The following is a 12,474-nucleotide window of genomic DNA, read 5'->3' as shown; positions in this document are numbered from 1 at the left end:
AGTATAGGCTGACCACCACCCTACGCGATGAATAATCCCCATACAATCTCTGTCTACTATATAATCTAGAAACAAAATCACAATGGTCTCCTCCAAAGCCCGCGTTCCCCCGAAGCAGGCGGCAGCAGCATCCAAAGTCCAACCTTTCCCGCAAAAGACCTTTATCATCGACAACGGCGCATACACCATCAAAGCAGGCTACGCACCATCCAGCCCTGCACCCTTCGATGACGACGAAGCAGCACTCTCCGCATGCACGACAATACCAAATGCACTCGCTAAAACACGCGACAATCGCGTCTTCGTCGGCGCCCAGCTTTCAACCCACATCTCCGACTGGAATGAAGTCCTGTTCCGTCGTCCCGTCGAAAAGGGGTATTTGGTAAACTGGGAGGCCGAAAGGGAAATATGGGAGCAATCCTTCTTTGACGAAAAGATATCTCGTGCGAAAGAACTGCGAATCGCGAATCCTGAAGAGACTACCTTGATCCTCACCGATACGCCGAATGGCTTGCCTGTTTTGCAGAAGAATGCGGATGAGATGGTGATGGAAGAGTGGGGGTTTGGGGCTTATACAAGGGTCGTCGGTGGGTTGTTATCCAGTGTGCTGTATATCTTGGATCATGTCTGATGTTGGTTGCTTTTGATGACTCATAGGACCTGCTTTGAACGCTTGGAATGATATGCATTCCCTCTTCGGAGACCCCTCGGAGACTTCTCAGTCGATATTGTCGCCGGCTGAATGCCTGCTAGTTGTTGACTCGGGCTATTCTCACACTATTGTTACTCCCATTTACAAAGGCCAGCCACTTCAGCGCGGCATTCGACGTCTCGAGATAGGCGGCAAACACCTTACCAACTATATGAAAGAGATGGTTTCCATGCGGCAATACAATATGGTGGATGAAACACACATTATGAACGATGTCAAAGAGGCAGTCTGTTACGTGTCGAGCGATTTCAGCGGGGATATGGAACGTGTATGGAGAGCCAAGAAGTCCCAGGGGCAGTCGCAGACTAGCGAAGGCATTGTTGTGGATTACGTGCTCCCAGATCCTAGTGCCAACAAAAAGGGATTTGTTCGTTCTCATGATCCCATGCTGAATGCGAAGAAGCGGAAGAGCCTGCTCTCTGGATCCGGTGACGTGGCCTCGGAGGATTTCTTGATCCTCGGTAATGAGAGGTTTGCTGTTCCGGAAATCCTATTCAGCCCGTTGGATATTGGGATGAAGCAAGCAGGTATCCCCGAACTCATCTTGCAAAGTCTATCGGTTCTGCCGACGGGTCTTCATCCTGCCTTCCTTGCCAATGTTTTGGTTGTGGGGGGCAATGCACTTCTCCCTGGGTTTATGGAAAGACTGTAAGTCACTTCTTTCAATATGGCTATAGCCAATGTACTCATGTGGAAACTTCCAGGGAAACCGAACTTCGCCAGATTGCAACAGCCGAGTGCGTTGTCCGCGTGCGACGGCCAAACGAGTAAGCACCTCCCACCGTCCTACAATAAACAGACATCTTCGTTCGAAGAAAATAGAGAACTAACGGTATACTCTAGCCCTATCCGATCTACATGGCGAGGAGCATCACGCTTAGCAACGAACCGAGAAGCGCTGAAATCGGTGTCTATAACACGGCAAGAATATCTTGAGCATGGATCCGCATGGGCTGGACGAAAGTTTTCCAACATTGAATAAAAATATGGGTTGTTCGGATACGAGGCGTTACGGGGTGATTATTTGGTTAGGACATTGGTAGTTTGATACCCAAAATTTTGTATCTGCGCATTAGCAATATCATCGTCTCCTTGTCTTACAAGATTGTATTATTTAAATCTTGCACTTCGTTGTCAACTTTTAGGTCCTGGATGGCAGGGGATTTAGGGGGTGTCACAATACTATTGCAATATTGTGATATAGACATAATCAAAGAGAGTCATTTAGCACTTGAGGTATATGCAAAATCGCCCAATTGAGTAAAAACGATAGTGCCATTCTATATCTTGTTTTGTAACCTGCTATCTAGTTTATATTCATTAAACACATGGTATAATTGGTATAATATTTCGACCAATACTTAATTTAATAATCATAAAAGCCCTTCCCACTCTTCTTACCCACCCAGCCAGCATCAACCATCTTCTTCAACAACCCCGAAGGCCGATATTTGCTATCCCCCGTCTCAGTGTGCAGCACATTCATAATAGCCAGACAAGTATCAAGGCCAATGAAATCCGCTAGCGTCAATGGACCCATTGGCACATTCGTACCATACTTCATGATACTATCAATATCTTCACGACGACCAACACCCGTTTCAAGACAGATAATGGCTTCGTTAATATACGGCATAAGAATGCGATTGGCCAAGAAACCGGGCGCATCGGCGGACTCAGCGGGAATCTTGCCCATGCGCTTGACGAATTCGAGCGCCGTCTCCAACGTTTCTTTGGAAGTCTGTAATCCTGAGATAATCTCAACGCCCTTTTGGATTGGCACCGGGTTCATAAAATGCGTGGAGATGACGCGAGACGGTGCTTGTAAGTCTGTTGGATCCTTGGTGGTCGATGCAGCGATCTTGGTGATGGAGATGGAGGAGGTGTTGGTTGCGAGAATAGCATGTTTTGGCGCGATCTCCGCGAGTTTGGAGAATATCGATGTTTTCAGGTCCGGGATCTCGGGCACGGCTTCAATGATGAAGTCGACGTCGGAGAGGTCTTCGAGCTTGGTGCTCGGCGTAAGCAGGCCGCGGACTTGGTCGGCGATTTCGCGGGTAATTCGTTCTTTGGCGACATCTTTTTCAAGAAGTTTGTCTGGATAAATTATTGTCAGATGAGTTGATTGTACGGGCTATATAGGGTCTATTTGGTGGTTCTCGTACCGGCGAATTTGAGACCTTTTTGGAGGCCGGCATCCGAGTTGTCGATCAGTGTGACTGGTACCTGGGCTTTCTGGGCTGCGACAAGAGCAATTCCAAGGCCCTTTTATTTTTGTTAGGGACAACGGATGTTAGAACCAGCAATGGCGAAAGTGACTTACCATCTGTCCTGCTCCGATAACACCGAGCTTTTTAACCTCGGCAGCTGCGAGCTTGTTTGTGGTGGTGGTGAAGGACCGAGAGGCAATTGGCGCCTGGCGACGAGCGCCATTTCGAACAATGGCAGAAAGCATTGCTGCAGAGGTTATGTCTAGTCACGCAATAGACGGCGGTGTTGAAAATAACAAGAACGATAATCTGAACTATACTATTCTCATCGTTACCCGAGGTCACCCTCACATGTCTGTCTAGCCGCGACGTCATCGGCTATTCTCGGCCAGGTCAAGGCTAGCTGCATTAAGACTAGGGACCTAATGTATTAGATCTAACCGTTTACGGAAATCATTAAACGCGCTCGACGCGTCTTTTTCAAGAGTCAAGGCTCATTGGCCGGTAGAGATAACATTGGACAGCTTCTCTTTGCATGAGTTCACCAGACTCGCATCAACCATTTTATGGCGATTGTGCCCCATCGTGATGACTGATTAATTCCCGACAGAATTCTGTCACCATGGATGTCGACGCCGCCCCTGTAGGACGAGACGTTCAAGTTGTTGACCCCGAAGTTCGCGCACATGTCTACAGTCTCGTCACTGCGGTACGTCTTCGCACTTCTCGAAACGCATTGCCGTATACTGATATTTGTTGACATAGCTCGGTGGCTTCAATGGCGAAGATGCGTCAAAATACTGCCTGGGCGACGACGCCTTGGCCTGTTTGCGCGATATCAGAAAGTGGCTCAAATTATACGATGACAAAACGAATCGACTAGATGTTGCACGTTGCTTGGCAGAGGCGAATCTAGTGAATGGAGATTTACTGCCTATTCTCACTCTCTGTCGCGAGACTACGGGCAGTAAGAAGAAGCATTTGGCGAGAATTGCACTGGCGTGCTGTGAGACAACTGAGTTACCTTGGAAAGTATGAATGGACAGCTAATATGTAAATTAGTGGAATTACTGGTCCCATTGACTTGGCCAGTGGAAATTCATAGTCAGATGACCGTCAACCACCATCGCCATACCCCATACCTACAGCAAGCCCAAGTACAATACAAGCGAGGGATACTAGACAGGCAGGCTGGCTCACATGTTCTCCGATCTGTGATTCAAATAGCCTTGCCTAGTTTAGCTCTTCCTAAATCCGAACGAACGAACAGAGATGATGGAATTTTGAAGCTGATGTTATATCTTTGCCGAAATGTTGCCATGATCTCACCACTCAGAGGCCTAGCTGCTGAAGGTGACGAGGAAGAAACATCAAGGTCTGCAACTATCAATGCCTTTCAAACGCAGGATGTCTTTGCACTTTTGCTCACCATGAGTTCTAATATGGGAGACGACTTCAATTTTCAGGACGTCATTATTTTGGAGATTTTGTTCCATCTCGTCAAGGGGGTCGACGTGCACAAACTCTTTATGGATGACGCGCAACGTAGCGACAAGTATAAGGAAGAGTTGAACGATCTTTTAAGGAAGGAGACCGGCGTGAGTAGGGAGTACGCCAAGACTGCACCGACTCGACACGCACGCTTTGGAACCATGATATGGGTGAAACGAGATGATGCAAAAGTCTCAACTGTTTCGGGTCAGGATGTTCTTAAAAACGGACAGGCTGCTTTCAACAAGATGGATCAAACAAAGAAGTGGAATCGTCCCAAACATGTTGGACGTAAACGAGAGGTAGAGGCTGCGAGTGGTGACTTTAACGCGACGACACATCTCACATCTGCTGCAACTAAGAACCTTCGCACATTCGTGGAGGAATTCTTAGACACCGGCTTTAATCCTCTATTTACCCATGTTAGAAAAGCTATCGAACGCGAAGCCAACAGAGTATTGGACGTCAACACACGACAGTTTCTCTACTTGGTTTCGTGGTTTCTTCTAGCTGAACGCGTTCGCCGCAGCTCTCAACGAAAGCGACATGAAAAGGACAAGGGGACCTCCAGGGAAATCGAGCCGGATAGCTTCTCACTCGTTGCAGGTGTGCTCAACCAAGAGACTTTTATTTTCTTGAACCGCGCAATGCAATACAGCTTTGACCATGGAGATTGGCAAGATCTTAACGCTAATTTGCGCTGCTTCAGTCAGATCCTGTTGACAGTTCAAGAGATGGCTGCATCGCCGCTTGAAGACGATCAGGAAATTGCGGAAAATATCCAAAACCGTATCTTCTATGAGGAGACAACTCACGATAGAATTATATCGATTGTAAGAGGATACAAGGATCAGGGATTTGGATATCTGGATGCTTGCACTGAGCTTTTGCACGTTTTTGTGAAAATGCTTGAGAATTATTCAAAAGAGAACACGGATATGCAAATTCGATCGAAGCGACGAGCAAAACGCGCAAAGAAGGACAGTTCTGAGAATAAGAAAACAGAAAATGCCGAAAGAAATGAATCGGAAGAGGAGGAACTTTTGGATGCTGCTCGGGTGTCTAAAGAACGGAAATTCGATTTCAAACGATTTGCGTCTAGATTTTGCAACCAGAAGAGTATCGACGCTTTCATGCAATTTACAACATTCTATCGCGAGCTCGATGATGAGCAATTGAAACGGGCGCATCGATTTTTCTATCGGGTTGCATTTAAACAAGACATGAGCATTCTTCTAATGCGTGTCGACATTTTGAATCTCTTCTACCGCATGATCAAGGGCCCTGGAGCACTCGATAATGCCAAACCCATATATCGAGAGTGGGAAGAATTAATTAAACAACTGACCAGAAAGATGACAAAGAAACTCGATCAACGACCTGCTCTTATCACAGAAATGCTCTTCAGCAAGATCAACTCCACTCTATACTTTCTAGAATATGGCCACGAGAAACAAACGGTATCTGCCGGCGCCACAAGGGCTCCTGCTGAGCTTGAAATCAATCCTCGCGTCGGTATTTCAAGAGATTTGCATTTGAGTATTGTCGTGGCCGCTCTAGTTCTGGACGGCCGTGCGGATCTCGTCAAAGGGATTAGTGAAACGCTGCGATCAGCGGCAGCAGAGCGCAGTACCTGGGAAGCTGAATATGAGACTGGGCTATTAGGAATACCTGATGTGGATTTACCCCCTAATCCCACACCTATTGGTATGTTTGTTCGCGGCTATATAGTGTACATTCACTTACATTTCTTCTAGATGTCAAAGCCAGTGACGACTCAATGCGAACGGCCATGTACAGAAACGGTAGGCTGCGCTTGCTTATGCGGTTAGTCGGGCTGGAACGTCTAGGGACAGAGGACATAATGGGAGCCCCCTGGATAGTGCCCTCAGCATTGACATCGAAAGAGCTAGAGGAAGTCAAGTCAATCATCGACAAATGCCTTGAAAATCCTGCTACTGAATTTGATGGACAGGATCCCCGCGACCAAATCCGACGTATACCTACAGCCGAACCGAAAGAAATGCAGCACCAATCCACTCTAGATGTTCATTTTGGTTCTGACTCTGAAGGAGATGAAATCCCCGACGGCCTTCTCTTCCCCCAAATATACGATCAAAATCTAATGCGCTAGAACAATTAAAGAAGAACAGGCGCAAGCGTCGACGTGACGAGGACAAAGAACCCTTGGATGACGAAACTCTCGAAGAGCGCCGTCGCAACCGCGAGGAAAATGCAAGAGAAAGACAGGCTAAGATCAAGAGCGATCTCTTCGTTCATGACAGCGACGACGAGTCAGATGAAGATGCCGATCGCGACTTCTTCGAGCGCGAAGAAATGACGCGAAAGGCCCAGGACCAACGCATCCGAGCAGCCTTAGTGTCCAAGGCTCTAGAAGAGGACGCTGTAGCTGAAAAGCAGAAAGGGAAAAGAGCCACAAACCGACGGGCATTCAGGCTTGATGACAATGATGATGAAGAAGAAAATGAAGATGAGATTATTGAAGTTCGCAAGAAGCCGCGCGCTACTCGCGGTGGCTTTGAGATGGACGAGCCGGCTGATGATAATGACGACGACGAGGATGTCTTGATGTCAGGTGTTGCTGAGACCAATGCCTCGACCACCTGGCAAGGTCATGCAGAGAATGAGACTCCTCCTACTTCTGCGGAGGACGAGTGGGATCTCGACAAAGAGCTCGACCTGCATAAGGATTTAGAGCATCCTACAACCGCTGCTGGCGATAGTCACAGTGAGGATGAAGCGCCAGTTCAGGGAACCCGGAGGAGGAGGACTGGTTTTGTGCTTGATAGTGATTCAGAGTAAGGTTTCATGATGTATATATTTAATGGTTAAATTGTTGATCTGCATGACGGACGGGCTGGAATATGACATTGATGGCTGGAGTTATATAAACCATCGAGATGCCATTTAATCAAATAATGGTGATGGCTGGGTGTAATGTGATCTTACAAATTTAGAAATTGCGAGTGGAGCACAAGCCCGAAGACGCAATTGTCACCTACGAGTTTTACTGGCAGGTATATTGATGCTATTGGTTAGGGCTATAGAGACCACGTGCACTTTTTTCCTGATCAGTAACCATAATAAGATGCTCTAAGTCTACTGGTTTGCCCTGCTTTGCACTACTTAAAGGCGCATGTGGAGAGGTGACTCATTGCGCCTTATGACGAACCATCCCTTGTCCCAAGAACACTAACTTATATAGTGCCGCCAATTCCTTCAATCTCTAAATATAATATATAATACATCTCTACTCATAGTCAGATCTAGCCACTAAGTCAAGATATAGAGAGCCATGGCCCCGGAAACCATCCGATTCGCCACACTAGACGTGTTCACCAAAACACTCTACGCAGGCAACCCGCTCGGCGTGGTCTTCCTGCCGACATCCTCAACCCTAAGCCAAGACCAGAAACAGCGCATCGCCAAAGAATTCAACTACTCGGAAACCATTTTCGTGCACCCAGTCGACCCGACAACCCCCAACCAGCAAAAAATCGACATTTTTGTGCCAGACGCCGAGATCCGGTTCGCAGGCCACCCAACCATCGGCGCCGCCTCTTGGGTTACCTATTTAGGCCCTCAAGATGATGCTGCGGTGGCTGCTGCTGCCAAAGTCGACACGCTGGTGACCAAAGCCGGGCCGATCCCGATCTCCCTGCGGCCCGAAGGGGACGCAGTGAGCGCGCTGATCCCGCACGATGTACGGATTCATCAGAAGCGGTTTCCAGCTGCGAAATTGCTGCTCCTGCATCCTTCGCTCCAACCACATCTTGCTGCGACACTTGATGGACATGGCGGCTTCCCCGTGGTGTCGATTGTGAAGGGAATGGCACAGATTCATGTCCAGCTTCCGAGTCTAGAAGCCCTTGCTGCTGTTGGGCCGGCGGTGGGAGGGGAGTATGTTTCTGATGCCGATGTTACGAAAGGCGGGTATCTGGACGAAGGGTGGGGGATTAGGGGGCTGGTTGTTATTTACTTCCATGTCCGAGGCGTTGTGGATCAAGATAGCGGTAAGCAGGTTATTCGTACGAGGATGGTGCTTGGGGTTGAAGAGGACCCGGCGACGGGGAGTGCGGCGAGCGGGTTGGCGGCATTATTGGCATTGGACGAAGGGCAAAAGGGTGCTGAGTATGAGTATAGCTTTGTGCAGGGAGTGGAGATGGGGAGGAGGAGTGATATTGGGATCCGTGTTGTCACACAGAGTGATGGTTCGGGATCGGGGATTAAAGAGATTGAACTCAGTGGAAGTGCAGTCAAGGTTTTTGAGGGAGAGATGAGGGTGAACTAGAAAGGGAAAGAGGATAATAGAAGTTTTAATTTGTTTGTATTTTGAATATTTGATGATAGGGTATCCGTCTAATTTAAAGCCCACGATTTTATATGGCATGTTGTTATAACGCAAGCTTAGGTAACTGGCAAGTAAAGAAATCTCGCTCTCACATTTTTTTATTCTTCAAAAACGACGCAATCTGTTCATGCCGTGTCACGAAAAACATGCGTTTTCGATCCAACTTCCACACCAGTACGCCGATTTCTTCGGCATACTTGCACGTCCCCTCGTACTCCGCAAGCGAAGTAAAGTCCTTGAAAAGAAACCCAGGGGTAGCTTTAATACGATCTCGTTCCAGCTGCCATAGACGGATTTGATCAACTACTGTAGGCGGCAGAACCGAGCGCGGTAGTCCGGCGGTGTTGGAAGTTGATTTTATTGCGCTTTCCTTGCGCATTTGAGGGTGTGCGTGCGTTGAGAGGTAGGAGATGATTTGGTCGGCTGTGATACCCATTTCGACAGCACGACGAATAGACTGTCGGGTGATTTTGCCGGTCACCAAGTTCGGGAACCGGTATTTGAGAGTGGAAAACAACGCAATGAGGGATATTTGTAGAGGAGACGACGTGTATGCGTATAGACGGTAGTTTGTTTCCACAATAATAAACCCTGACCCGGATTCTCCTCCTGTTTTGACGGACTGGGCAGAGAGCGCGCTGGACATTGTGTTGCTTAGAGCACTCGAATCCGAGGTGAGAGTAGTTGCGAGACGGGTTGGATAGAAACGATCAGCCTCCGATGTTGGCGAATGCTGATACACGATCCCGAAATCCGTTAAATCAGTCAAGGTGCGCAGTTGGCTTTCTGTGAGGTATTTCTTCTCGTATGACTCGCCAAGTTCGAGGCTGCTTAGCAGAAAAATAAACGACAAAACTTCCACTGCATTAACCTGGAGTGCCTCGGCGCTTTCAACATAGAGGATAAGAATCTGCCAGACTTGCGTATTGACATCCTGCAGCACGAAAGCGAAACCATCCTGCGTGATATCGGCCCTCCCATGATGTATCTCAACCAAGTGGCCAACTTGCAAAAGCTGTTTGACACCTCGACTAAGATTGACCGCATCGCTGGCGCCAAAACCACTTGTGCCGACCATATACCCCAGAACGCCTTCCCACTGTCTCCTCGCATAGTCATCGAGATCTGCAATCGTCACTGGCTCTGCATCAGGCGTCGCGCACGGCACACCGAACGACTGCGTATTCTCAGCGCCTGTGAGAGCTTGTCGTAAGGACGAAGCAAACGGGTTTGTCACCATATACGCCCTGACCTGATTCGACGTCATGGTCATCTTCAGGATGTGTAGTCTCCCAAGAATAGATATGGCATGGTCCCTCTCTCTTCTCGACGTCAGCCACAATTACAACACAGTCGATAACAAGATTCTTCGCGCTTGGTGTTCTCACCTCATGCTATCCGGCTTGATCCAGAGCTCAAGATCTGCCGTCGGAAGAGGATCCCGCATGTACAACAAAGCCATAACGAGACATTTTGCTACCGTCGATTAGCCAGAGCTAGACCAGTATGGGTGCAAGGACGAACCGAGATCCGGAAGCATGCGTCGGAAAATGGCGAGGGCTGTTGACGGCTGTTGATACAGCTTTTTGAAGGTCAGCTCCGGCAGCTGCTCCAAATACTCGAATGATCGGTTCGTCGAGGCGGCCATGTTGCCTGTAGCCTCAGGCTGTGCGCCCGTGTAGTGCCAATCAGGACGTTCGCATGTCGTGCCGGAAATCTGAGAAAAGCCCAGAACCGACGAGGGGTGCTTTTTCCTTGAGCCCGGCTTGATAAACGAAAGGAAAGACAAAGAAAGAGAAAGAGAATGCGTGATGGATTTCAAGGCGACTCGGTACGGGAGGCGCAGCGGCTCCGTTGCGCAGCTTTCTCTTTTCTCTCACTACGTCTGTCGATCACAACAGATTCAGCACCTAGTGCATAGTAACACACGTGAAAGATTTTATTCTCCGCTGGGCCCTGTGTGACGGTATTGGAATTAACAGGTGTCATAATCCCAGTTTTTATGAAAAATATCTACTTCGAAGATAGGAAAGTCTTCTTCAGCCTTTTCTTTTCTATCAAATATCCGAGAAGTTCTTTCTGGTCAAATCAATATGTAGGAAGCAATCGTTGATTGGGTACGAGACTATATACGGAGCGAATACTTGCAGTCAAGACTATAGTGGTAGCACAAAATTCAAGGATTTTAACGCGGAAACGTGTGAAGGTCTCCTCGCTGAGTGCTTTGGAAAATTCGGCGTCGAGAATGTATGAGCAACAATAAACAACCGTATGGGTCTCGCCATATAATCCAATGATAACATGGTGATGAAGCATCGGGAAATCACTAACTCGCATTCGATTCTAACGAGGCATGAATTAACATCGACCTGATCAGGTCAGACCGCGGATAGGCCCAGACGCAGCTTCACCCCGATCGATCTGATCAGCAGCAACACGGAACAGTTTTATGACTCGAGCCTTGAAAAACTGATCGTAATCATGGCCAGGCAGTTGGAGGCCTAGGGGACCGGTTGTGTTTTTCAGTTGCTGAGAACGAGCACAATCAAACTCCCAATCCCGCTGCGCATTTCGAAACAGCTGATAAGCTCGTTTAGCTAGACCACCGCTCTCCAGAGATCTGGCTTTGATAATCTTCAGAATGAGAGATCGCGCCATATACTTGCGATATTTGGCAAAGAATTCGCCGATCGTTCGGGGCACATAGAGCTGTACCCCAGCGTGTACAACGCCGATGGTGCCACGAAACAGATGTAGAAAGCAGACATTCGCAGCAAGGTCAACGGGGAGCTCATCCAAAATCATACTTTCTGAAAATCCAGATAGCCTATTCATGGATCTGTACTCCTGGTCTTCCAACAAAATCTGCGAGAACGTGTGAGCGGGGATCGTTCCTTCAGGTCCATAGAAGGGGTATGGGGTCCTGAATCGCTGGCCCTAAGCAAGAGGGGCGAACAATCAGAATGGGAAAGGATACATTCATATCGAACAGCATCCGCTCAGCAAGATATTTCCCCTGGGCATACGGTATGGGGAAGTGTTTTGCATATGGCGATTGGTGGTTTTCCAAAATCGATTCTACCTACGCGTCAGGGGAATCTTTGTCATCTCCCACTAAGACGATGGACTCTCTTATTATCCCAGCAGGTTGGGATTTGCAAGTTGATAACGATGAAATAAAAAGAAATACTTTCAACTGCGCGAAGGAATTCGCCATGCGTGCCAGGTTTCTGACAGGGAGGTAGTTATCGCGAATGGTCGAGGCAAGTGATTGGAAAACCGCGATTGATGCGGCCGCGTGAATCACAACAGTCACTTCTTGTAACTTCTTCACACTGCTTGGCGTGAAGCCATAGTCTGGCCAGGTGATATCGCCAAAAAGGCAACGGACTTTGCCCGTGTCAAAAATTTCATCAATATATTCAGGCATAGATGCCTCCCATTTAGTCATCGCCTGTTGCATTGACCCCCGACAAAGAACATAGATCCGTTTGGTAGGGAGTTGCACGGCCAGCTTATAACAAACATCCTCCAAGGTTGCCAGTTCCCCCAGTGAGAAATATTACCTGATCTCGAAACCACTCAACTTCATCTAATCGTGGACAATCTTCCGCCATTGTGGGCTAGCCTGATGGAAATAAAATCTCAGATGAGACAGCGGATTAGTCACCTCTAGACTAATAGCTAAA

General features: G+C 48.1%; 6 protein-coding genes across 6 annotated transcripts; 3 read left to right on the top strand and 3 right to left on the bottom strand.

The window, feature by feature from the left end:
- Window positions 1-82: 82 nt before the first annotated feature.
- BGW36DRAFT_401265 (actin family protein) lies at window positions 83-1,694 on the top strand (the record flags this gene model as incomplete). Its single annotated transcript, XM_046218729.1, has 4 exons — window positions 83-587; window positions 658-1,360; window positions 1,417-1,479; window positions 1,556-1,694. 4 exons carry the CDS (start codon window positions 83-85, stop codon window positions 1,692-1,694), a joined length of 1,410 nt encoding a protein of 469 aa, XP_046067141.1.
- Window positions 1,695-1,970: 276 nt separating this feature from the next.
- Window positions 1,971-3,264, bottom strand: BGW36DRAFT_465764 (putative 3-hydroxybutyryl-CoA dehydrogenase). Its single transcript, XM_046222314.1, has 3 exons — window positions 3,036-3,264; window positions 2,878-2,977; window positions 1,971-2,809 (listed from the first exon to the last, which is right to left on the bottom strand). The coding sequence occupies exons 1-3, from the start codon at window positions 3,165-3,167 to the stop codon at window positions 2,079-2,081; spliced, it is 963 nt and encodes a 320-aa protein (XP_046067140.1). The 5' UTR covers window positions 3,168-3,264; the 3' UTR covers window positions 1,971-2,078.
- A 28-nt stretch (window positions 3,265-3,292) lies between these two features.
- Window positions 3,293-7,526, top strand: BGW36DRAFT_389642 (putative DNA repair protein). The gene is made up of 5 exons (XM_046217376.1): window positions 3,293-3,631; window positions 3,688-3,928; window positions 3,985-6,120; window positions 6,171-6,470; window positions 6,548-7,526. The coding sequence occupies exons 1-5, from the start codon at window positions 3,545-3,547 to the stop codon at window positions 7,234-7,236; spliced, it is 3,453 nt and encodes a 1,150-aa protein (XP_046067139.1). The 5' UTR covers window positions 3,293-3,544; the 3' UTR covers window positions 7,237-7,526.
- Window positions 7,527-7,598: 72 nt separating this feature from the next.
- Window positions 7,599-8,749, top strand: BGW36DRAFT_389640 (uncharacterized protein; the record flags this gene model as incomplete). The annotated part of the gene is made up of 1 exon (XM_046217375.1): window positions 7,599-8,749. A coding segment is annotated over exon 1 (991 nt), but the record flags the coding sequence as incomplete, so codon positions are not given.
- Window positions 8,750-10,558, bottom strand: BGW36DRAFT_389638 (putative TFIIH and nucleotide excision repair factor 3 complexes subunit). The gene is made up of 3 exons (XM_046217374.1): window positions 10,310-10,558; window positions 10,174-10,261; window positions 8,750-10,107 (listed from the first exon to the last, which is right to left on the bottom strand). The coding sequence occupies exons 1-3, from the start codon at window positions 10,431-10,433 to the stop codon at window positions 8,874-8,876; spliced, it is 1,446 nt and encodes a 481-aa protein (XP_046067137.1). The 5' UTR covers window positions 10,434-10,558; the 3' UTR covers window positions 8,750-8,873.
- A 600-nt stretch (window positions 10,559-11,158) lies between these two features.
- BGW36DRAFT_364489 (uncharacterized protein) lies at window positions 11,159-12,402 on the bottom strand (the record flags this gene model as incomplete). Its single annotated transcript, XM_046214559.1, has 4 exons — window positions 11,159-11,722; window positions 11,763-11,867; window positions 11,976-12,314; window positions 12,352-12,402. The coding sequence occupies 4 exons, from the start codon at window positions 12,400-12,402 to the stop codon at window positions 11,159-11,161; spliced, it is 1,059 nt and encodes a 352-aa protein (XP_046067136.1).
- Between the last annotated feature and the right edge of the window lie 72 nt (window positions 12,403-12,474).

This window comes from Talaromyces proteolyticus, assembly GCF_021365285.1.
Source record: "Talaromyces proteolyticus strain PMI_201 chromosome Unknown BGW36scaffold_13, whole genome shotgun sequence".
Taxonomy (NCBI): domain Eukaryota; kingdom Fungi; phylum Ascomycota; class Eurotiomycetes; order Eurotiales; family Trichocomaceae; genus Talaromyces; species Talaromyces proteolyticus.
This window is presented reverse-complemented; position numbering and strand designations above follow the sequence as displayed.

Coding starts and splice junctions, on each gene's coding strand:
- BGW36DRAFT_465764 (XM_046222314.1), bottom strand. CDS start 3,167: ATGCTTTCTGCCATTGTTCGAAATGGCGCTCGTCGCCAGGCGCCAATT. Junction 2,978..3,035: donor TTATCGGAGCAGGACAGATG/GTAAGTCACTTT, acceptor CAAAAATAAAAG/GGCCTTGGAATTGCTCTTGT. Junction 2,810..2,877: donor AAAAGGTCTCAAATTCGCCG/GTACGAGAACCA, acceptor TAATTTATCCAG/ACAAACTTCTTGAAAAAGAT.
- BGW36DRAFT_389642 (XM_046217376.1), top strand. CDS start 3,545: ATGGATGTCGACGCCGCCCCTGTAGGACGAGACGTTCAAGTTGTTGAC. Junction 6,121..6,170: donor CCCTAATCCCACACCTATTG/GTATGTTTGTTC, acceptor CATTTCTTCTAG/ATGTCAAAGCCAGTGACGAC. Junction 6,471..6,547: donor CACTCTAGATGTTCATTTTG/GTTCTGACTCTG, acceptor CTAATGCGCTAG/AACAATTAAAGAAGAACAGG.
- BGW36DRAFT_389638 (XM_046217374.1), bottom strand. CDS start 10,433: ATGGCCGCCTCGACGAACCGATCATTCGAGTATTTGGAGCAGCTGCCG. Junction 10,262..10,309: donor ACGCATGCTTCCGGATCTCG/GTTCGTCCTTGC, acceptor AATCGACGGTAG/CAAAATGTCTCGTTATGGCT. Junction 10,108..10,173: donor ATCAAGCCGGATAGCATGAG/GTGAGAACACCA, acceptor GACGTCGAGAAG/AGAGAGGGACCATGCCATAT.